The sequence below is a fragment of the Zootoca vivipara genome, chromosome 6 (assembly GCF_963506605.1).
Source record: "Zootoca vivipara chromosome 6, rZooViv1.1, whole genome shotgun sequence".
Taxonomy (NCBI): Eukaryota; Metazoa; Chordata; class Lepidosauria; order Squamata; family Lacertidae; genus Zootoca; species Zootoca vivipara.
In genome coordinates this window covers 13,488,235-13,511,003 of record NC_083281.1, presented here as the reverse complement: position 1 = coordinate 13,511,003, position 22,769 = coordinate 13,488,235, and the positions used below count along the sequence as shown (strand labels likewise).

General features: G+C 54.7%; 3 protein-coding genes across 4 annotated transcripts; 2 read left to right on the top strand and 1 right to left on the bottom strand.

Annotated features, from left to right (window-relative positions):
- Positions 1 to 487: 487 nt before the first annotated feature.
- On the top strand, positions 488 to 12,201 carry SPINT2 (serine peptidase inhibitor, Kunitz type 2). 2 transcript variants are annotated; one of them, XR_004692766.2, is made up of 8 exons: positions 488 to 598; positions 5,010 to 5,174; positions 6,812 to 6,862; positions 7,088 to 7,144; positions 7,260 to 7,427; positions 8,956 to 9,030; positions 9,915 to 10,131; positions 11,904 to 12,201. XR_004692766.2 is itself a non-coding variant. In XM_035118538.2 (7 exons), the coding sequence occupies exons 1-7, from the start codon at positions 529 to 531 to the stop codon at positions 10,079 to 10,081; spliced, it is 753 nt and encodes a 250-aa protein (XP_034974429.1). In that variant the 5' UTR covers positions 488 to 528; the 3' UTR covers positions 10,082 to 12,201. The 2 variants fall into 2 exon arrangements, 1 of the variants encoding a protein (XP_034974429.1); XM_035118538.2 differs by having other exon boundaries at positions 9,915 to 12,201.
- Positions 12,202 to 13,538: 1,337 nt separating this feature from the next.
- LOC118086655 (uncharacterized) lies at positions 13,539 to 16,673 on the top strand. Its single transcript, XM_035118546.2, has 5 exons — positions 13,539 to 13,562; positions 14,337 to 14,736; positions 14,892 to 15,025; positions 15,129 to 15,209; positions 16,088 to 16,673. The coding sequence occupies exons 1-5, from the start codon at positions 13,539 to 13,541 to the stop codon at positions 16,175 to 16,177; spliced, it is 729 nt and encodes a 242-aa protein (XP_034974437.2). The 3' UTR covers positions 16,178 to 16,673.
- A 520-nt stretch (positions 16,674 to 17,193) lies between these two features.
- On the bottom strand, positions 17,194 to 21,940 carry YIF1B (Yip1 interacting factor homolog B, membrane trafficking protein). Its single transcript, XM_035118547.2, has 8 exons — positions 21,860 to 21,940; positions 21,542 to 21,747; positions 20,487 to 20,591; positions 20,198 to 20,276; positions 19,990 to 20,047; positions 19,297 to 19,452; positions 18,940 to 19,033; positions 17,194 to 17,856 (listed from the first exon to the last, which is right to left on the bottom strand). The coding sequence occupies exons 1-8, from the start codon at positions 21,906 to 21,908 to the stop codon at positions 17,701 to 17,703; spliced, it is 903 nt and encodes a 300-aa protein (XP_034974438.2). The 5' UTR covers positions 21,909 to 21,940; the 3' UTR covers positions 17,194 to 17,700.
- Between the last annotated feature and the right edge of the window lie 829 nt (positions 21,941 to 22,769).

Genomic DNA, 22,769 nt, shown 5'->3' with positions numbered 1-22,769 from the left:
GAATTTCCCGGACAGGGTCTCCATGGAGACTCCATAGTCTCTTGCGGACTCCCTGTTAAGACCCTGTTCATGGAAGACAATCTTACTCGGCTGCGCGGGATCGCCAAAGAGAAAGAAGAATATTTTATCCGCTGCTCCCCCCCCCCCCGCGCACCCTTGGCGTTGCCTGTCCCGGCCGACGACGCAGGAGGCGCTCTGGCTTTCCTCCGCCCCGCGGGAGCGCGCCGGCCCCACCGCCGGGATCCCGGAGTGCTGTTGCCGGGCGCCGCCTTCTCCCCCCCCCCACCAGCTCTGCGGCAGCAGGAGCCGATCGCGCCGGACACGGGCCGGCAGCATCCGGAGCCCGGCCGGAGGGCGTGGCCTCTTCGGCTCCCCCGCCCCGGGGCAGGTGCGCCGAGGGGCGTGGCCGGCTCCCTCGTGACGTCGGGCGCGGCGGTTGGTGGCCCGTGCCCGGGGGGCGGGGCTCACCTGCGGGGTCTGGGGGCGGCGGGCGCGGCGAGCGCAGTTGGGGCTTCGCAGGCAGCCAGGATGGGGCGCAGCGCGGGGCTGATCCTGATGGCCGCGATGGTGTTGGGCGCCGCCGCCGAGGCGCTGCCAGGTGAGAGGGAGGGGGGGTCGGGAATCACAGGAAGAAAATTCCTCTTGCTTTCTATCTCTTTCTCTCCCTCCGGGGGGGCGCCGTCAACCGCCGCCCCCCCCAGGCCGCGGAAGGGGGCGGGGCTTCTCTGCGGGCCCCTCCCCGAGGGACGATGGCTGCCCGATCCCTTGTCTTTTTTGGGGGGGGCTCCCATCCTTGACCGGCCCTCCCTCCCTGCCTCTGCGGTGGTCCCCCTGTGGCTCTATGGGGCCCCATTGGGGTAGGGGAAAGCCCCCTGTGTCGCCCCCGGGGGGAGGGAGGGAGGGGAAAGGCGGGGCGCGGCTTCCCAGCGAAGGTGAGCAGGTTCCCCTCCCCCTCCCCGGGAGGAGGAAGAGGAAGTGATCTCTCTGCCCGGGACTGCCTCTGCCCAGGTGTGTTTGCCAAGCCCCCCCCCCCCGCGTGTGCCCATTGTTTCTGGTTCAGTTCCTCTATGCCAGGGGGCAGGTGCGAATGCTGCGCGAGGCGTGGAAGGTGGGAGGGCCGGGAAGAGAGAGACCCCACCCCGCTTATAGCCCTGGATAGAGGGGCTGGTTGGGGGGGTCTGTGCCAGGGGTCTGAGTTGCCCTCCTCGCCCTGGGCCGCTCCAGGAGGTTGGCCTGCTGCCCAGATCGTGTCTGTTGTTAATAATAATAATAATAATAATAATAATGTATTATTTATACATCTGGCTGGGTTTGCCCCCTCGTGTGTTTGCCCCTCGCTGGAGGGAGGACTTGGGTCCCATGTGTGGATTGGCAGAGGCAGTGAGGGCACAATGGGCCGACTGTTGTGCCCCCTGGCACTCTTGACAGGCCAGTTTGGGAATTATGTGGGATAGGACTTCTGTCCGCCTCCTGGCTGGTTCCCCCCCCCCTTTCCTGCCTGCCACCCAAGGATGAGTTTTTTAGGCTGTGCTCCCTGGACCCAAGGGGGCAAGATCACAGAATTGGAGTGTTGGAGGGTACTCCAGGGGTCATCCAGTCCAACCCCCTGCAGCGCAAGGACAGATCCCCCGTGGCTCATTCCGTGGCTGGGCTTTGTGCTCCGGCTGCGCTGAGCTTGGTCCAGAGAGCTCTTTACTGTATTTTGTTGGAGAGGGAGAGAGTGCACCTGTGAGCATGGAAACCTACCTTCCCTGCTTTGTGGGCGAAAGAAAACAGCCTTTCTGGGTCAGGCTTCCAGGCTGCCTCCTCCACCTCCTCCTGAACTGGCCTGGCCAGGTGGGAAGGGAACCTGATCCGACTGGGTTCTGCAGGGCTGGGCAGCCAAACTGGTTCAGCCTGTTGGTGGTGAGGTCATCTGAGCTGCTCTCCCTGAATCACCAGGCCATGGGGGCCTGCCTGGCGGAGACAAGACTTCCTGGTGGGGAGGGGGCACCGTCCTGCACAGGGCATCCTTCCTTTTTATTATTCTTATATTTATTAAGTTCCCATTTTATTACATTTAAACAAATCCTTATTGTACTCATGACATATTTGCTCCATCGAGATCCGATTCCCTCCCCCCCCAGTCTCATGGTTTCCATAATTCATTATTACTTCATAGCATTTAAACATTTTCCCATTTATGTTTCACTCCTTCCGTTAATCACAATTTTTTAAATTAAATACAAAAAGGTACAAATCCTTAACATTGCAAGTTTTTCTTACAACAACCCTGCTAAGTGTTGCATCCTTCCGCCTCCACTAGAAACTTCCTCCATGTGCCACTTTGGGGTCTTGGTTATTCCTTCCATGCCCCGCTCACCTTCCTTAAACCTGCAGAAGAGCAGAACAGGACTACCCCCCATCTCTTAATTTTTTTTAAAAAATTTTTTTCTTTGTAACTATTTTTTTACAAAACAAAATCCACAATTATAAAAAGGAAAAACTTCTACCATATCCATATATGGGATTCTCTGAATCTCGTGACTTACCCCCTGCATCTCATTACATTCTCCACATTTTTCATTTCTCTAAATTGTCCATATTTTCCATTTCCTTCCAAGATTTTTTTACCGTCCAGCTAGTGTTTTTATTTGATTACAATGGTCTCCTAAGTACACTATAATTTTTCCCTATTCTTTTTTTAAAGTCCTTATCTTCTTGATTCCAGAGTCTCCCAGTCAGTTTTGCCATTTCAGCATAGTCCAGCAGTTTGCTTTTAAAAAAAAAATCAAAGTCTTTCAACATAGAACAGCAACATACTGCACGGATAAATGCTGGAATATCCCATCCTCAGAAGGTGATTCTAAGGCAATACATGCAAAATAACAACCGAACAGCGCAAATTCTTTTCCCCAAACTTCTGTTTGTACAGAAGGCGATAAACAGTTTTAAGTTAGCCAAAAAGTTTTCTGCTGTGAAGGGTGTCATTTTCATTTCTTAGGTTGGCCACTTGCATAATGAAGCTGTGAGATTCAGTTACAAAAGAGTCTTTGTGCTTCAGGCCTTGGGCCAATTTCATTTTATGATCTGAATTTTCCACAAGTCCTTTTTTTTTGCCATTCCTTGTTGGGCCAGTTTGTCAGAGAACTTGAGCTGTTCTTGTTTTCATCCGTGAGCCGCCTTGAGTTCCTGTCAGGGAAAAAGGTGGGGTACAAATAAATATGTCAATAATAATCCTAAGAGACGCCCCCTAAATTCTTCCAGCATCTCCTAAGAAGAGGACTTAGTAAAGTTTTAAGCTGTTAAATTAATATTGTCTCCTTGGACATCGAGAGACATTTTGCCCAGTAATTGCTTGTGATCTACCCATTGTCATTGCCAAGGGAGAATTCTCCCAGATGTGGCCTGGCCTCTGTGCAAAGGGACACACACACCCCCACTGCTTCACATGGAGGGAGGAATTGACTCCCCTTGCCCCCCACCCCCACCCCCGGGGCAGACTGGGGTGCCACCGTAGTCGAGGGCGGCTCTCCTTGTGAAGGGTTTTTGCCAGTGGTTGGAGAAAGTGCTCTTGAGGTTGCTGCTGCTTTGCCACAAACTGAGGAGGCCTGGTGGGGATGAGCATCCGATAGTTTTGCCTGAAGCGTCATCCTGGGGGCTGGGCTAAGGGAAGGCAGTCTGTGTATGCTCAGAGGCGCACTTTCTCTCTCATTGTGCCGTAGCATCCCGAGCAAAGCTTTGAATGCCGGCTTCCCTTCCGCGCTCTCCCTTCCTTTATTATTGAGCTTTTATCTTTTAATAACTAGCAACGTTATAAAAACAAACACACTGTGAGTCTGAGAACGGATTAACTCCAAAGGGACGCCCAGGTCCATATTTACCGGTAGATCTACATTTAACTCCTAAGTTACCTAGCAAGCAGAGAACTCCGGTAACATAAACATGAAGCGAATACTCTCTGGGTAGCTGCGCAAAGTTGACTTATCTGTGTGAGAAGCAAATGAGAATCACACGCCCCAAAATGTAGTGGAATCCTGTTTAAAAACAGCACCTTTCCTGTGGAGGCCGTGACTCTGGTTCACGGAGGGCTCCAGAAATGGGTGCCAGTTGGCCGATTGTGTTGGCTGTTGGGTGTCAGTTGGAGATTGGCAGTTGGAGATTGGCAGTTGGAGAAGTCAGGGAGAGAGGGAGACAGCAATATCTATCTATCATCTGTCTGTTTGTTTGTTTGTTTGTCTATCTGTTTGTAGTCCGGCAGGCGGGGGGGGGGGGGTCCGGGCGCGGCAGGGAGCCGAAGATCTCTGGGCCATAGGGGAGCCCACCTCCCGGGCGGGGACCCACTCCGTAGCCAGTGTGGGGTGGTGGAGGATGTTGCAGCCAGGGACTCAAAGTCATCTGGTTAGGGGGGGGGGAGAAGGAGAATGTTGGTGGGGGGGGGGTCACAAGGCCTCTTTTCTTCCTCCCTTCCCAAGGGTCAGGGGTGGCATCTGCAATTGGGCCTGCGAGGGGTGTTACATGGGATTGGGTCCCAGGCAGGGCCTGATTGAGGTTTGATGAGGCCCTCAGCTCCTGAAGGTAATGGGGTCCTTGATATGTCCAGCTGTCCTTTGTCAGCGACAAATTGTCGCTGGTTTTTGTGTTGAATATATGCTATATAGTCATTTATGGACCGAATAGGTATATCAAGCCATTTGCCCATGTTGCCCTGCAACCAGTCCATGCAGAATGTAGTTACCCTATATAGAGAAAGGAGCAAACGAGAGATATTTGAGGGAGCAGAGCCGACCCAACATTGCTGGATGTAGGTTTTATTTCATTTGTTTTTTATCTCTTATTTTGGAAATGTACATCCAGGCTTTTCCCCCTTTTTGGGGGCTCCAAGAGAGAGGGCCCCTAAGCTAGAGCTTCTTTAGCTTACATGTAAATCCGGCGCTGTTCTAACCCCTCCCCCCCCCCGAGCATCTGGATAGGTCCCCTTCTGGTTGCAAGAGCCACTCAGCATGCTGCTCCCCTCTGCTTCCTTCCAGACGATTGCTACCTGCCCAAGGTGGTGGGGCGCTGCCGGGCTGCCTTCCCCCGGTGGTGGTTCAACGCCTCCAGCCAGGCCTGCCAGGAGTTCATCTATGGCGGCTGCCGGGGAAACGCCAACAATTTTGTCTCAGTCGACAAGTGTCGCCAGATCTGCGCTGCAGGTGAGTGGGGTGGGGTGGGGTGTATTCTGGTGCATATGAACCATCTGTGACTTTATAGAATTGTATTGTTTTTTAAAAATATTTTTTTAAATTTTACTTAACATTTAATTAGATTTAATATATAATTAGATTTCTTATCCACCGTCCACCCAAAGGTCCCAGGGCAGGTTGCAATGATATACACACAAATGAAAACAGCTGCAAATCATAAAACAAGGGTTTTAAAAATCAATTTACAACAATCCATATGTAGAAACATACAAACATTCCACCAATAAGAACAGTTTAAAAAATCAGTGCAATGGTTGTATGCTTTATAAGTTTGTTGTTACAGATTTTTTTAAAAACGCTAATATGAGCTGCTTAAATTCAACATTTGTTGTTGGAAAAGTGGAATACAAATATAAAATCAAATAAAATCTGAAATGGGGAGTGGGCGGAGGCTGTTTAGGTCAGCACCAACACTTTGAATTGTCCTTCGAAATGTCCTGGGAGCCAATGTAGGTCTTTCAGGACCTCAGCGGCCACTGCCAGTCACCAGTCTGGCTGCCGCATTCTGGATTAATTGCAGTTTCCGGGTCACCTTCAAAGGTAGCCCCACATAGAGCACATTGCAGTAGTCCAAGCGGGAGATAACCAGAACATGCGGCACTCTGGCCAGACAGTCTGCGGACATCCTGCGTACCAGATGGAGCTGGGAGACAACTGACATTGAATTGACCCATGCCAGATAGATAGATAGATAGACAGACAGACAGACAGACACACTTTTTATTCTATTAATTGTTTCATCATTATAGTTCCACTTTATCTGTAAGCCGTGTTGAGTCCCTGTTGGAGACAAAGGTAGGATAGGGATAAAGGCGGGATATACAATATTTTCCCATGTATAAGACGCCCCTATTTGGGGGGACTCAAAATTAAGAAAATTTCCACTCTACACTATGCATGTATATGATCACCTCCAATTTTCAACATTATTTTATCAGAAAAAACCCTAGTCTTATACACAGAAAAGTATAGTAAAAAAAATTCAACCACAACAACCGCGATGATTTGCAAGCCCCCAGCTGGACTGGAGGTCCCCTGTGCCGGATTTAGAGATCCCTGTTCAGGCAAGACCCGAATGAAATGGAGGATGTTTCTTCCAAAGTCTGCCAGGCACCTCTGGTGAGGTGGACATTCTGGCTTAACAACAACAACAATAATATTTCTACCCCACCCATCTTGCTAGGTTTCCCCAGCCACTCTGGGCGGCTCCCAACAGAATATTAAAAATACAATAAAACACCACACATTAAAAACAGGGTTGCCTTCAGATGTCTTCTAAAAGTCAGATAGTTGCCTATTTCCTTGACATCTGGTGGGAGGGCGTTCCACAGGGTGGGTGCCACTACTGAGAAGGCCCTCTGCCTGGTTCCCTGTAACTTTGCTTCTCGCAGGGAGGGAACCGCCAGAAGACCCTCAGTGTCCGGGCTGAACGATGGGGGGATGGAGACGCTCCTTCAGCCTCTCCTCCTTTTCACGGATTGGGAGGAGAGCAGACACTGCTGTGGCCTCGCGGTCTCCCCCCGGGCTCAGTGCCCACCTTGGCGAGTCTTGGCTGCGACGGCCTGACACACTCTCTTGGCTTTCAGATGGCAGCAGGGGGGACACAGAAGGAGAAGCAGCAGGACCCACCAGCAAGGGTAAGGAGCCGGGAGCTGGGTGAGAAGGTCTCTGGGTGGGGCAGAGGCTGCCTTCCCCCAGGGGCTGGGAGGGAGCTCTGTGCCTGGCCCCTCATTGCACAGGGAGACTCATGGCACCCTACGCCCCGTGAATGGGTGGCCTTCCTCGCAGGGGCGTCTAGGAGTTTGCCAAAGGGGCCAAGCATGGGCTCTGGACTGACTTGCTCTGCCTTCCCTCCCTGACAGCCGCGTCTGGATCCGGCCACCGCCGTCTGCCGGGAGACGACCGAAAGGGCTTCCAAGGTAACCGGGGCGGGGCAGGGGTGGCAGCTGACGGGGGAGAGGTGGCTCCAGCTCCCCGCCACTTCTGGCCTCTCTCCAAGGGCACCTTCGAGTCTCATTTTCCTCCCCCCCCCAGAGTTCTGCGCTGCCCCCCCAGAGGTAGGCCGCTGCCGCGGAGCCTTCCCCCGTTGGCACTTTGACCTTGAGACCCGGACCTGCAAGATGTTCATCTATGGCGGCTGCGGGGGCAACAAGAACAACTACGACTACGAGGAGCATTGCCTCCAGTGCGCCAGAGACGGAGGTAAGAGGGGGCAGGCCGGGCACCCAGGTCAGTCCACCCCCAAGGGCTCCTTTGTGGGAAGCTTCCTTGCCCAGGGTGGAAGGGCAGATTCCCCCCCCACACACACACACATTCCCTCCCGTCCCCAAAATCCAAGGAAAAGTTCCAGAGACTCCTCACTCCCTTCTTTTTAAAACTTTTATTGATTTGTTAGCCAAGGAAAAAAGGGCAAACTTGACAAAAAGAGAGAAAAGGGAATCAAAAATCTAAACCACGGAAGCATCACATTATGGAGGGACAAAAGGGCACAGATCCAGCACTGCTCCAGAGTATGTTCCCTTTGCAAAGAATAAAGATTTATAGAAATAAAAGCGTTCTCTGCCTGGGAGTCCCATCCTAATGGAGATTAGAGGTTCTACATTGTCTCAGGTGGGCCAGGTGTTTGTCCTGGTGGCTCTGAATGCGCCTCAGTGTTTGTCGAAGGCGTATCTTGTCATGCCTTGTCATATAGCAAGAAAACCGGTCGTTCAAGCTCTGCCCTTTCGATCCTATTAGTTTGTGGGATGCCTTTTCCAGGAGGGCCATTTGCCAAAGCCTTGAATGTGGGCCATCCGGTTTATTAAGACTCAAGGTTTCCTGGATTTGGCAACAGGGGCCCCCGGCTGCTGCTCAGAGGTGTTTGAGAAGTGAGCTCCTTCCTTCACTTCTCCCCTCCAGAGACCTGCCAGGAAGGCCCCGATCCCGTCCTCACCAGGCCTTCATTTGGGCTGGACTCTGAGGACTCAACTCCCCGTGGCTTCTCCTGCCGGAGCATTGGTTGATTGATTGAATTTATATACTGCCCTATACCCAGAGGGCTCAGGGCAGTTCACGGAAAAGATCACAATATATAAAATCAAAATAAGAACAATAACCCATTAATTCCCCCCCCCCCAAAAAGAGCCACATTTTAAAAGGGTATAGGATGTCGATCAGGTCAACCAAAGGACTGGTTAAAAAGGAACGTTTCTGCCTGGTGCCTAAAGGTGTGTAATGAAGGCACCAGGCGAACTTCCCTGGGGAGAGCATTCCACAGATGGGGGGCCACAGCAGAGAAGGCCCCGTTCTTGTGTTGCCACCCTTCGGACCTCTCGAGGAGGAGGCACACGAAAAAGGGCCTCAGAAGATGATCTCAGGGTCCGGGTAGGTCCATATGGAAAGAGGGCGTTCCTTGAGGTATTGTGGTCTTGAGCCATTTAAGGCTTTAGAGGTCAAAACCAGCACGGTTGGCCCTTGGCTCCCTGGCCCAGCCCCTTCTCACCAGCTGCCTTTTGTCCTGGAGGAGAGGGCTCTGCGTGGCTCCAGGGCACGAGGGCCCTGCTCTGCCCCACAGCCAGAGGAAGCCATGCTTCTGAATGCCAGTCGCTGGAAACCCCAGGAGGGGAGAGTGTTGCTCTGGTGCTCAGATCCTGCTTTGGGGTTCCCTATTGGAGCATCCTGTTTTTCCCTCTTGGGCCTGATACAGCCACAGGGCTCACCTCACCTTCTGATGTGTCTCCCCAATTTTCAGACTTAACGGAAGAGCCGTTGGAACCCAACCAGCACAGCCACCTCTTCCCGGACCCCATGATGCACTCCACCAGAGGTAGGTGCCTGGAGGGGGGAGTTGTGGGGGGAGGGGGGTCGCAGGGCCCAGGCCTCTGACTCTCCTCAATATTCATCCAGAGCAGAACTCTGACATATAGTTAGCAGAGTAAAAACTTAAACGCATTGCAGGATTCCCAAAAAATAGACCAGAGGCCATTGCATTTCATCCAGAAGAGCTTTGCTGCTACTGAAGGCAAATGGTCACAATGGTCACAAATCCAATATATTCAGGATTGGCCCTGTCCATAAGAAATCCAGTTGCAGCAGACTTAACTTAAAAGTACCATCTATCTATCTATATATAAAAATGTAGAGGGTGCATGTTTGTTCCAATGAACCTTTCTCCACAACCGCTTACCCGATCGTCCTCATATTTACCTACAACATCGGGAGCGCATGTGAGAGTGTCTCTATCCACTTACATTGTCCATAAACACACCTAGGACAGGTAGAAACCTGGATTTGTGTATAACAAATTGCCCCCTCCAGTGGACATCCACCATACTGCCAAATTCCTGCCCACTCCCCATCCACCCCACCAAACAAAAGCAAACACACACCCAAAATCCCACCCACTCCCCACCCACCCCACCAAACAAAATCAAACATACACCCAAAATCCCACCCACTGGGAGACTCTGAGGGCCCATTTCACAGACTAAGCCACAGCAACGCGTGAAAGGGCCAGCTAGCATGATTATGAAATCCTTTGTGTATTTTCCCTTTGTTATACCACAAATAAGCATGCCACCCAAATCTGTTATCATGTCCTTCCAGATCTAACAGATCTGTATTTTCTAACTTAATCCAATCTCGGATCCAAGTAACACAGGCAGCTTCACAATAACTTCCCCTGACACTTTAACTCTTTCCCCTCCGCAGCGGTGGTGCTGGCGGTGCTGCTGGCCCTGATGGTGGCCGCCCTTCTGGGCTCCATGGTGCTCTTCCTGGTCAAGATCTGCCGGAGGAACTCACAGCTGAGCCTGGGGCCGGTATGGACCACCCTGGACGACAAGGAGTACCTGATGAGCAACGCCTACACCCTCTGAGTGCCAGGGGCAGGCGGGCTCCCTCTGGCCGGCTGGGGCTCCAGCTGCATGTAAATAATGGAGGCGAGGGGCTCTCCCCCCACCCTACCCGTCCCCTCTCTGGGGCCAGCTTTGTAGAACACACTTGGATTATAAATCTCTCCCAGGGAGGGGGCTCCTTTCTCATGACGCTGGTTGTCTCTCCAAGTTTGCTCTCCCCTTCTCTTCTAAGCACAGCCGCCGGGAGCAGGAACACGGGCAGGGGGGGGGCTATATCTGGGGCCCCAACTCCCCGGAAAGGTTACTTGAAGCATGGGGGAGGCCTGTGCCCCAAACATGGAAGGGAAGGGTGCCTGGGCAAATGGGAGAGCCCCAAGATGCAGGGCCTGCCCCCTCCCCCATTTATCACAGCCCCCCTCCTCAATGCCACAGTCTGCAAGCAGTGCAAGTTGGGGGGCGCTTCCCCAGCCTTGGGATCCGCTGCTGTTCCCAGATTCCCGTGGATCTTGTCTGTGGGAGATTCTCAACACAGGCGGTGAAGCCCAGTTGTTACAGCGAATGGTGGGAGTTTTTTTTTTTGGGGGGGAGCACAACGCTGGAGTCTCCAAATCCGTGAAGCTGTGACTCCTCACTGCAGGGTAGAGGTATGAAGGTAGAGAGGGAGAAATTGGCCAGGCGGGGGGGGGGGCTCTTCTCCCCCTCCCCAATGGTACGAAATTTTGCTTTGTAGGGGAGGGAGCGAAGCGTCTCCCACTGAATGTTCATTCCCCTGCCCCAGTGTTCACAGCGCTGCTCCTGAGAGTTGGGCGGGGGGAGAGAGAGAGAGAGAGGTCAAAGTCTCTGTCGGGTCAGGAATGCCCTGGTTCTGCCTGGGCACGGCCTTTGGTGTGCCACGATGTGCCCTGGTGTAGGGGTGAGGAGCAGGGAGCGGCCTGTATTTTTGTGGACTTTGCCATCTGCTTTATGGCCTCTTGTTGCGAGGGGGTGGGAAGCGATGGTGGCTGCTGTTGCTGCTTCCAGGGAGACTCCAGCCATTTCTCACAACCCCAGACAGACCCCACTGGGTGCTCTGCTTGCCCAAAAGGGGACTGGCCCTGCTCTCCGCAGAAAGACACTCCCCAGGCAGGCAGGATGATTCCCCCCTTGCAAGGCCTGCTTTGCTTTGGCCCCTTCCGCTCCTACCTGAGCTGCTCCTGCCTTGTCCTCCCCTTTTGTTTTGGATCAATTGAAGTGAGTTCTAGTTTTACGTTTGCTGGAGAGGCCTTTCCTCTCTGCCCTGCTCTTTGTCTGAACTGCTGCTGCTGTAGCCGCCTTCTCTTCCTTCCGCCTGCAGCTTCCCCATCCATCCCTCCATCCTGTCCCCTTTCTGGGGGCAGAACCAGCCTCTCCTCTCTCTCCTGGCCTTCCCAGGTGTGCTTTCCTGGTGTGGCCTCTGGTCCCTGCCACAGAGTCATTGCAGCAGCAGGAGCTTCAGGAGAAAAAAATAATGGGAGGCAGGTTTTCATTTTGGTCCAAGTCCTCCTCTGTGGCCTTGAAATCATCTTGTGCTTCTGGGACAGGCTTCACTGAACAGGTCTGCCTCTTCCTGATCTTTCAGGCACCATCAGGCTCCAGCTGCAGGGCTGGCAGGCGGGAGAAACAGGCAGGCCACTTCCTTGAGAATCGTGGAGCCTGCCTGCCTGCCTGCCTGCCTGCCTGCCTGCCTGCCTGCCTGCCTGCCTGCCTGCCTGCCTGCCTGCCTGCCTGCCTGCCTGCCTGCCTGGGAGATGAGGCTGCTGGACCTCCTCCTCTGGAGAAAACAAGGAACTGACACCCACTTATTTCCCCCCCCTCGTGCCCCCAGGAGCTGGAGCGACTGCCCTGCAAGGCAGACTCCCTCCCTCCCTCGCTCTGAGGCTGCTTTTGTTCTGCCGGACCGGGACCCTTCCTCGCCTCCAGACAAGCCGAAGCAGCTCCCCACCCCTTGGTGAGCAGCTATGGTGTGCCTCTCTCTGAGCAAAATCCAACTTGTGTGTAGCATTGAGTGGGTTTTTATACTTTTTTAAAAAATTGAAACTTGATTGTGTTGAATTTTTTGGAATTGTTCTTTTAATTGCCTTTTAAAATCTGGAAGGTCTTTGAATAAAACAGATCAAACTCTTGCGGTGGTTGGAGTCATCTTGTGTTGGACAGCGAGGGGGGGAGGTATGTGTGCAGCTTTCTGGGGGACCCCTGGCTCTTGAGAGGGAAGAGAAGGCAGAGAGGTGGCAACCCCTGTACCCCACCGGGGTGGGGGGGAGAGCCTAAAAGCCTAGTCTCTCTCTGCATCCCCCCCTAAGGACAAAGCCATTCGGGGCAGCTGCCCGGGTACCATTCCTGCTCCAGGCCTGTTCTGTCTGTTCATCTGGGGTGACTCCTGCTGTGAAGAGGGGAGTCTAGCCTAGTATACCTGAAGGAGCGTTTCCACCCCCGTCATTCTGCCCGGACACTGAGGTCCAGCTCCAAGGGCCTTCTGGCGGCTCCCTCATTGTGAGAAGCAAAGCTACAGGGAACCAGGCAGAGGGCCTTCTCGGTTGTGGCACCCGCCCTGTGGAACACCCTCCCACCAGATGTCAAGGAAATAGACAACTACCTGACTTTTAGAAAACATCTGAAGGCAGCCCTATTTAGGGACGTTTTTAATATTTGATGTTTTATCGTGTTTTTAATATTCTATTGGAAGCCGCCCAGAGAGCCTGGGGGAACCCAGCCAGATGGGCAGGGTATAAATAATAATAATAATAATAATAATAATAATAATAATAATAATAATAATAAATTTTATTGCCAGGACAAGCCTCTCTGGCCTCTGTCATATTACTCTGCCCAAAGGAGGGGCCTGTCATTGGATGAGAACTCTAGCCTACCCCGCCCCACACCCACCAAAAGCCCAAAATTCAAGTAAGGCAACAATTCTGCCACTTACAAATCAAAGCTTTACAATGAAGCTGGTGCAAGGGAACATTTCCTGATTGAAACAGAAAAGGCCTGGAAAGGCACAGCGTCCTCTTGGCAGGTCTCTAGGCACACAGCTTAGGAGCAGTGGCTGTGTGTGTGTGTGTGTGGTTTTTAGTAAGCAGAGGGAGCAACTATCTCCCCCTCTCCTCTTGGAAAGCACCCCCAAAACAGCAGCATGGAGGGGAGAACAAAGAGGGTCCTAATGCTTTCCTCCTGGGGGGGGGCACACAGAGAACCATCTTGTGATGAATTAACCCCCTCCTGCCTAAGGCTGGAACAAGCAGGAAGCAGCTGCTCTGCAAGTCAACCAGCTGGCCTGTTGCACCACTGGGGGGGGGCAGCCCTTAAAGATACAGGTACCCCAACCCCCCAATGCGCAAAACACTGTAGCATGCAGGTCTGTACCTGCCCCACTGCACTGAGTGAGCCCGTTTTCTGCTGCCCAGAGCGCAGGACCCTTAGCAAAGGATTCACATAACAAGGAAAGCTATTGTCTCGAAACATGAGGAAGAAGAGCTTTCTGACGGTAAGAGCTGCTGGACAGAAACAGGTGGGCTTGGAAGGCGGTGGGCTCTCCTTCTTGGAGGGTTTTTTTGGGGTCTCTTTCAGCTCTACAATGCTATGTTAGAGCATCCTATTGTTACAGGAATTCTAAGGCCTCATATATATAAAATAAATGTTCATAAATGTACCAGGCAAACACATGCATAAGTATATAAACTACGTGTCCGAAATTGTACAGGAGAGCAATCCTGAATCCATTTTGACTTTTCCCAAATGGATCTCAAATGTTTCTCTGCAAGGAGGAAGGAAATGGGAAAACCTCCCCATTGTCTCTTTGCTCACAAATCTTGTCTTAAGGGTGTGTATGAATAGGGTGAGCCTGTGAACTGGATTCAGGAATTGAGTATTTACCATCACGAAAGAATGGCCAGCATGCCCAAGTAAAAGCAATCAGTGACCATTATCAGGTATCCTGGGCTGGCATACAGGTTTTCTGCTGTAGACTGCCCCTTCAGTGCTGTATGTATGATGTTTTGGGGGGTGGCCTTGAGCTACAGGGGAGGCAATTTTCAAATGTCTATATAAGGCCTTGCACACCATTGATCTGGGTTCCTCCTGCCTCCTGCTGTCTTGCATGTGGTTGTGAGCACCCTGTTGCAACAGTTTGATAAAGATCATGCTTACTAGCTGCTTTGTTTCTCAATATTCTCTGGTTGGCCTCTGTAATTTCTCCTACCGATAGAAAACCTATATAAGGACTCTATACGGGCTCTTGGATACCCCATAAGGGGAAAAGGAGCAGTTTTTTCTTATAACACTGTCTCTAAGCTCAGGACCTCTGGCCAGGCGGGCAGGGGATGTGTGTGCCCTCTGCCCACCAAGCTCCGGCCTCCGGAGACCCACCTCCCCGTCTCTTGGCCACTTCTGTGCTTCTGCGCCCGGAAAAGCCCCGGGCGCCCCCCCCCCCGACGGGGCGGACGCAGCCCCGCCCACCGAGGATGATGCATCGGGCTGGGTCCCGAGGCCCGTCCCCCGCGCTCGACGGACGCTCTGGGGCGGCTTCCGAGCAAGCGCGCCGCGCCCCTCCTCTCCGGGCGGCGCCTCGCCCCGCCTGCCTTCGGGAAAGCGCCCCGCCGTCGCCCACCGGAGCAAGTGCGCACCGCCACCTGGCACGATGGACTTCGACCTGGCGGCAGGTGAGTCGGGGTGGACTACCTGGCAAGACGGCTGGATTCTCTCTTCTTTTTTTGCTGGGGGCGGGGTGTCCCCAAGGCCAGGACGCCTGGGTCCCCTCGAGGTGAGGCCCCGTGTGTGACCCTGGGGCGGCTCTTTCCCTCTCCTCTGCCTGCAGCGCTGGGGCCCGGTCCCCCGAAGCCCGATGCCGTCGCGGAGATGAAGCCGGGCCCGCGCAGCGGCGATGCGCCTGCGGCTGCCCAGCCGTCTGGGACGCCTCCTGCGGTCGAGGGCGCCGGAAAGAGCCTCGCGGTGAGTTGGGGGGTCCCTCCCCTCCAATTCCCCGCTTGAGCAACTGGCGGAGACCCCCCCCAGCAACGGGACCCCCCCTCTCACTCCCGCTTCCCCCTTGCAGGAAGGCGGGCCCCGATCTGCATCCGACTCCAGTAGCAGCAGCAGCAGCAGCTCCTCCAGCGACAGCGACCAGGAGCGCAAGGCAAGAGGCGGTGGCGGGAGGTTGGCGGAGGGACACCCCCGTCTAGGAGAAAGAGGCCTGACCCCCTCCTCTCGCAGACCTTTGTCGCCTCCCCCCCCCCACCTTCCTGGGAGGGGCGCGTCCATGGAAGCCTAGAAATGCTCCAGCCCTGGGTCTCCCATCATGTCCCCCGTGAGGAGGGGGACGGGATGGGCTAGGTGGCCTTTGGACTCCTCTTGACTTCTAACCCTTTCCGGTCCAGGTTAAGATGTGCCTCTTTGCCCAGGTTTTGAGAGTTTGTGAGGGTCATGGTTACTGCCATTTCTGTGTGCTTTTGGGTGTGGAGATGCTTGGCTGCTAAACTTCCTGGTGATACTGGCGTCATTCTTAGGTGACAAGCAATAGCTCCCTCCATGTCAGGACTCTGGGCAACGCTTGGGTGCAGGCAGCAAGCCAACAGCTCCCCCCCCCCAAGGCTCACATGGGGCAAGATTCCTGCACTGCAAAGGGTTTGCCGCCAGGGCCCCTTCCAACTCTACCTTTCTAGGGCTCCATTCTCTGGGCAATGTGAAAACCTCCTGCATGGATGCCAACTGGCCTTTGAGAGTCAGTGAAAGCAGTGTGTTCACAGGCTCTCTTCTCTTCTGTTTTGTTGTTGTTTAGTCGTGTCCAACTCTTCGTGACCCCATGGACCAGAGCATGCCAGGCCCTCCTGTCCCAATTTCCTGACTAGCCCTATCCATTCCCTCCCCCCACCCCCGCTGCACCGGGCTTCCCTCAACACACCCGCCCCTGGATTGAGGGCTGGCTCCTGGTCAAACTTCCTTTGCCTGCTGGGGCCTCTCCTGCTGCAGCTGGTAGGAAATGTTAAGATATTCTGCTTCCCCCCACGTCTGCAGGGACCTGGCACTGGCCGCCAGAAGAAGTTGAAGAAGCCCAAGAAAGAAAAGAAGGCCCACAAGGAGAAGAAGGAGGAGAGAAGCCACTGAGCCCTGCACACACCGGGGCTCCTTGCTGCAGACTTGCCTAAGCCCCACCGGAGCCCAGCTATGGAGCAGCCCCTTCCTTTGGCTCAGGACTAATGAAAGAGGTTGCTTTCAGATTGTCAAGCATGTTATGTTCCCTGGTGATGGTTCAGCAGGGGAAGGGCTTTGCATTTTGAAGGTTGGAGCATCAGGGGGCTGGAAGGCAGGCCTTGCATTGTATGCAGACATGCTTTGCTTTCTTCTGCTGGCAGCAAGAGCACCAACTTGGGATGGCTTTAAAAGATTGGACCAATTCACAGAAGAGGAGGAGCGGCATCTGAGAACAGGATTCTGGACTTAGATCTGATCCAGCAGGCTCTGCTTATGATCTCATGGAGGGTTTTTTCCTGCTTTTTGCACTATTGGGACAAATAAAGGGAGCTGCCTTTTCTGTTACACTGGAATGTCTATGGAAGAAAATGGAAGGTGAAACTTCAGCAGAGTAAAAGAATTGAATCCTTTTGGTGGCAAGGAGTTGTGAGGGTGTGTTAGTTTGCAGACCTGGAACGCATCCATCCGGGCCCCAGGAGAGGCGTGTGACTGTGAAGGGGGGTGGCTGAGCTGGAGGGGGCAACAGGTGGGCAAATGCCACGGGCAAAGGAGGATGTTGCTCTGAGCAGATTCAGCCTCGCCTTCTCTCCAGGCGAGAAGAACCACAATTCAGCCCCAGGCCCCACTGGTGGAACAGGGACCGTGGCAGAGGGTGAGGAGTTAGTTACAAGGAAGAGGGCGGGAAGGGCTGCCGTTCTTCTGTGAGGGCCAAGCCCTTGTGTTGCCCGCCCCCCCATGCCCCCAACCCCTCCTCCCCGGTTTGCACCCAGTGAGCAGTGGCACAGTGTTGCAGGCTGAGTGAGCGACCTAAGCTGCATGCTCTGCTGAGAGGAACCACCACAGCCTGCAAGAGCCTTCTTGCTCCAGAAAGAAAGACCCACTTTCTGCCTCCCCCCACCCTCACCACGCAGCAGAGAGCGACCCCTGGCACAGGTTTCATTCTTTATTGGCCTGTTGTTGTGTGTACAGCACCAAAGACAGAGAAGCAAGCAGCTTGTGGGCTGGGGGGGGGAGGGCAGGTGGGTGTCAGGCGGCTGCTCCATGAAACCCCCTCTGACAGCCTCCCCCCACCCTCCCTAGTAATACTGAGTCGCTCGCAAGCAGCAAAACCTGGCGCACGGGCGGAGAATACCATGCGCTCTCCGGTGGTGTGCAGTGATCGCAAAGGCTCCGGCCTGCATGCAAAGGGGTGGGTGGGTGGGGGGAAAGGATGCTGCCCCCAGGCAGAGGGAGCTGAGCGGAAGCCTGCCTGGGAGCCCCCTCCCCATCTGCAAACAGGCTCCTGCTGCCCACCCAGCCCTGACAACATCCACACACCCCAAGGTCGCTGAAGCCAGAGCCACGGTGGCTCCAGGCCAGGTCTATGTCCAGCCTGCTGCACAGACCCCCCACAGGGAGTGGGGACCCCCACCCTGCCCCCTCAGCAGACCCGTCCGTCAGTAGATGAGGTGAAAAGTGAGCCAGTACATGATGAGCGGCTGAAGGCCGGCCACAGCCATGGTCAGGTACATGCGCAGCTGGTTCTTGGCTCCCCGCACCAGCACCCCCTCGGCCGCTGCTTCCGACAGTATCTTCAGGCGCAGGGTCCTGATCTGGAAAAGCCAGAGGAAAAGGCGAATCAGGGCCGAAGTGCAGGGAGGGACACGGAGGCCCTGCCTTCCTGGGGATTTACCAAGCAGGATGGACGGTTCTTGCAACAGGGGCTGTTTCATTTAAAGGCCATCTGCATACTGCTTTTACACTTTGGAGGGGTTTGCAGCAATAAAGCCATGCAATAAAACCCACCAAAAAAGTTACAAACAGGCAGCAATTAACTATTCTGGAAGGATGTATTCTTGGTCGCTGGCATACAACTGGCGGAACAGAAAAAGTTTCAGCGGGTGTTTAAAAGCTGGCACAGAAGTTGCCTATTGAATCTCCAGTGGCAGAGCATTCCACAGGACTAGGCGCTAAAGGCCCAGTTGCTTGTTGTTATCAAGTGAGTATCTCCAACTTGGGGAATGGCCAATGACATTCCTGCAGGTGATCTCAGTGACTGAGCTGGGACAGACGGCTTCAGGGCCTTTCTAGATCAACACAAGGACCTTGAACCCGGCTCCGAAAGAACAAATTCACGGAGAAGAGGGCAACTGATGGCTACCGGCTACGACGGCTCTGCTCTCCCTCCACAGCAATGCTTCAGAAGTCCAGTTGCTGGAAATGGCAGGAAGGGAGAGGGGTGTGGCTCCTTCCTAACTAAGGGTTTTCCTTTGGGGAATCTGGTTGGCCACCGTAAAGCACATTGCAGTAATCAAGCCTCAGGGTTACCAACGCATAGACTACAGGGTCAGGCTGTCCTTGTCCAGGAAGGGCCGTAGTCAGGGGCAGACTCTGGCCTTTCAAATTTCAGCGGTGCCCTGTGCGAGGCCAAAAATTCAGCACCTGCCCCCCACCTCTTGCCTTCCGCTCTGCGCTTGTGCTATGCCATAGTTGTGGCACTCCCTCAGCTCTGCTCCCAGTGTGGCAGAACCAGCCTCCCTGCCCTAAATCCATTCACAAAGCTGGTAAAAGGCTGCTGCTACTAGAGGCCAACGCAGAGCCTGAAATGAGGCCTGCTCCTGCTGTGTAAAATGCTAAACAAGTGCAGAAGAATTTGGGGAACGACCCACCGCCACACACTTCCTGGAAGTTCTTACCATGAAGACAAAGATTGTGACGCAGCACCAGCTCAGCAGCAGGTAATAACCCGTCTTCCCAAAGAGCAGCCCAGCCAGGAGGCCGACAATCATCCTGTCACAGGAGGGGAGATGTGTCAGGCCCAGAGCCCGGCTCTTCCCCAGCCCATATAATAATAATAATAATAATAATAATAATAATAATAATAATAATAATAAGTAAATTACTTATACCCCACCCATCTGGCCGGGCCTCCCCAGCCACTCTGGGTGGCTTCCAACAGGATATTTAAAACAATAAAACTTCAAACATTAAAAGGAGCTCAGCCACCGCACCCCCCGCCTGGAGCAGGCTGCCCTCGCCTCCTGGTTACTCACCCAACATACTTGTACCCTGAGAAGGCCACCAGGTCAATGGTGGACAGGTCCGTGTTGACAGTGACCAAGTACAGGCTGAGGAGAATGGCTATCACCTCGACAATGAGCCAAGCCAGGGCTGAGCTCGCCTGCAAGCCCAGCAGGTCAGGGGAGAATCTGCAAGGGGTGGGTGAGGGAGAGTGTTGAGGAGGGGGCTCCCTGGCCACCCAAACTGCCCAGGCCTCCAGGGCTACAGGAAGGCGCTCACAGCCCCAGACCATCTCATGCCTCTTCCCTGATTCCAACTAAACTTAATATTATTGACAGTAAGAGCGGGTGCACAGTGGAACGGACTCCCTCAGAAGGCGGCAGGCTCTCCTTCCTTAGAAGTTTTTAAGCATAGGTTGGGTGGCCCCCCTGTCAGGGACTCTGTGATTCCTGCAGTGCAGGGGGTTGGACTAGATAGAGGACTATTCTAAGATTGCTGTTGCGAGACCCCCTTATCCCCTCGCATAGCTACGGGGTCCCCAGAGTTCCTTAGAACTCTCAGCATCCTTCACAAGCTACACATCCTGGGATTGCCATGCCTGTTTGGGCTGAACTGGCAAGGAAATGAGGATGGGGTCCTGGGCAGCTCAGCAGCGTTTTGGGGAGCTGCCTTGCCCTGCCTTCCCTAGGAATGCCAGCAGAAATGTGATCCCTAAAACATCTCACCTGTTCTGGGTCCCCAGCGCCAGACCCGCCACCAGGATGTAGGTGATGAACGCCATGACTACGGAGGGAAAGGGCTCCTTAGCCATGGGAGAGACTGGGCTCAGCCCTGCCAAAGCAAGGCCTCCACCATTTCTCTCCCCAGGGGCTTCTCCCCCCAAGCCACCTCAGGGCTGGTGCCACCCCAGGGACCCACAGAGACCTGCCGTACCTGGAATGTAGAGGTCGGGAGCATTGACGTCAAAGCGGGGGGCCACAGGGGTGTCCTGCTGGTACTGCACCTGCCAATCCTGCCAAAGACAGCCAAGAACCCCCACAGGCTACCAACGGGCTCCCTGCTGCCAAGAGACCAGGGTGGCCAAAGGGGTCGGGGTGGCACAGGGGAAGGCGCCCTGGCCTGAGCCTCAAAGCCATAGCAGGGGGCCGCTTGGAGCAGGCCGATCCTCCGCAGTTCCCGGCGGCCCCCCATTCTGCCTTAGCCGGGGCCCTTTGCAGCTCACCTGGTGCAGGAAGGGGAAGAGGAGCAGCCCCAGCTTCCTGCCCACATAGACGGTGTCCACAGCAAAGTAGTACTTCAGCTTGGTCACGGGGACAAAGCGGTCAATCTGGGAGGGCAGGAGAAGTGGCAGAAACAGAGCATGAGCAGAGAGGAAAGTGTCTCAAGGGGATTTTCTTTGTTGCAAATCACTGCCTCTGCTCCGCCTACCTCGCAAGGTTGTGGCGAGGATTTAAGCAAGGAGGCCAGGAGAATGACAGCTCCCACCCTGCACTCCTCGGAATAAATGCCATGCAATCAATAATATGGATGCAATGAGTTGGGATTCCTGCATGGCAGGGGGCTGGACTAGATGGCCCCCGGGGGTCCCTTCCAACTGTATGATTCTTGGGTTTTAAGAAATGGGCCAAGCTGGTTTCCTGCCACTTCAGAGGGGGAGGACCTGAATCAGTTATGGTCTTGGATTAATAATGGGAGCAGGGCCAGATTTAGGTTTGACGCAGCCCTCAGCTTCTGAAGGTAATGGGGCCCTGGATATGTCCAGCTGTCCTTTGTCAACAACAAATGGTTGCTGTTTTTTGTGTTGGATATATGGTAATTTATGGACCTAATAGGTATCTCAAGCCATTTGCACATCACAAATAGGAGCCTACACAACATGAAACACTGTTGCTGTATGCAGGTTTTATGTTATTTGTTTTTTTATCTTATATTTTGGAAATGTACATCCAGTTTTTTTCCTTTAGATTTTTTTGGGGGTCCCAATAGAGTAGGGCCCTAAGCTATAGCTTATGGGAGGGTTATGGGAGGGTTTTAAGGAGAGCTCAGGGGGCTGGACTAGAAGACCCCTGGGGGTCCCTTCCAACTGTATGATTCATTGGTTCTAGGGCCAAGCTTGTTTACTGCCGCTCCAGGGAGGAGGGGACGACCTCAACCGGTTATGGACTCGGGTTATTAACGCGTGGGTTTTAAGAAGAGCTCCTGGGGATGGACTAGAGGACCCCTGGGGATCCCTCCCCTGACGTCGCGCGTCTGCGCATGCCCCGGAGCCGCACTCACGTTCCTGCCCACGATCTCCTTGCCCTGGCTGGCCAGGCTGCTCCCGTAGGCCGCGGCGAAGCTGGAGACGGGCTCCGAGAGGAAGGCCGAGGAGGCGGAGGCGCTGGTGTCCTCGAAAAGCCGCTGCGGGTCCGTCCTGAGGGCCGGGCTGGAGGCCGAGATGCCGAGCGGGGCAGGCGAGGAGGCCGGCGGGCGGCGCTTCGTGGCTGCCGGGGGGAAAGAGAGACCGAGGCGTCAGGGGGGTGACAGGCCGACCTCGCGGGGCTGTTGTGTCGCCCGGGGGAGGGACCCCTCCCCTCTCTCCCACGTGACACCCACGCATGCGGCCGGGCGCTGCTCCTCCCGGCGTGGCGCCGGCGCGCTCCATGTCGGGCCGCTTTCAGGGCCGCCGCGAGGGAAGGAAGAGGGAAGCAGGCCGCGCTGCGCAGGCGCACTTGGAGGCCGCCCCGCGGCCAATCAGCGCGCGCCGCCGGCGGCGGCAAGAGCCAATCTCGGGACGCGTGTGGCCGAGCGCGCGCGGACGCCGTGACGCGAAGGCCGATGCGCCTCTCTGTCGAAACCGCGGTAGGGAGGGAGGGAGGGCGCGCCGTTGCCAAGGAAATAGCGAGCGGCTCACGTGACTGGGGGAAAACAACCGTTTACTTGAGGGGGAAGCGCATGCGCCGCGAAAAAGGGCGCGGAAAGAGAGGCTGGCAATCCCAGAATCCTTTGCGACTCCCATCCCAGAAGCCTTTGCAGCGACTTTGGAGTCCTGAGGGGAGTTGGAGGAAGGAGCTGGATTGGAGGGAGGGAGTCTCTGCCATGGCAGCCAAGGCCCTGCGCCCAGGAGCCTCCGGTGCCGAGAAGGGCCTGGCTGGAGCCCGGCAGCAGCGGGAACCACGGCCAGGTGCCGGGCGGAGAAGGAAGGCCCGGACCCCTTGGCTCCAGGACAGAGCCGCCAGAGCATCGCTTGCCCAGAAGGCCCCCAGGCCCACTTCTACCAAGGAGGAACTCCACGCCAGCCCTAGGCTGAGGTGCTTCAAGGGCACAAAGAACATGGGAATCCCCGGGCGCAGAAGCATAGCCTGGCTGGCTTAAGAGGCTTGTTATACGGGGAAACTGCTCCTTTACCCCTTATGGGGTACCCAAGAGTCCATATAGAGTCCTTAAGCCGATTGCCTCTCGGTAGGAAAAAATAACAAGAGGCCAACCAGAGGATATTGAGAAGCAAAGCAGCTAATAAGCCTGA

Coding starts and splice junctions, on each gene's coding strand:
- SPINT2 (XM_035118538.2), top strand. CDS start 529: ATGGGGCGCAGCGCGGGGCTGATCCTGATGGCCGCGATGGTGTTGGGC. Junction 6,863..7,087: donor AGCAGGACCCACCAGCAAGG/GTAAGGAGCCGG, acceptor CCTCCCTGACAG/CCGCGTCTGGATCCGGCCAC. Junction 7,428..8,955: donor CCAGTGCGCCAGAGACGGAG/GTAAGAGGGGGC, acceptor CCCAATTTTCAG/ACTTAACGGAAGAGCCGTTG.
- LOC118086655 (XM_035118546.2), top strand. CDS start 13,539: ATGAGGAAGAAGAGCTTTCTGACG. Junction 13,563..14,336: donor GGAAGAAGAGCTTTCTGACG/GTAAGAGCTGCT, acceptor TAAGGGGAAAAG/GAGCAGTTTTTTCTTATAAC. Junction 14,737..14,891: donor GGACTTCGACCTGGCGGCAG/GTGAGTCGGGGT, acceptor CTCTGCCTGCAG/CGCTGGGGCCCGGTCCCCCG.
- YIF1B (XM_035118547.2), bottom strand. CDS start 21,908: ATGGAGCGCGCCGGCGCCACGCCGGGAGGAGCAGCGCCCGGCCGCATG. Junction 20,592..21,541: donor AGGAGATCGTGGGCAGGAAC/GTGAGTGCGGCT, acceptor CTGCCCTCCCAG/ATTGACCGCTTTGTCCCCGT. Junction 19,034..19,296: donor TCAGGGTACAAGTATGTTGG/GTGAGTAACCAG, acceptor CTCCTGTGACAG/GATGATTGTCGGCCTCCTGG.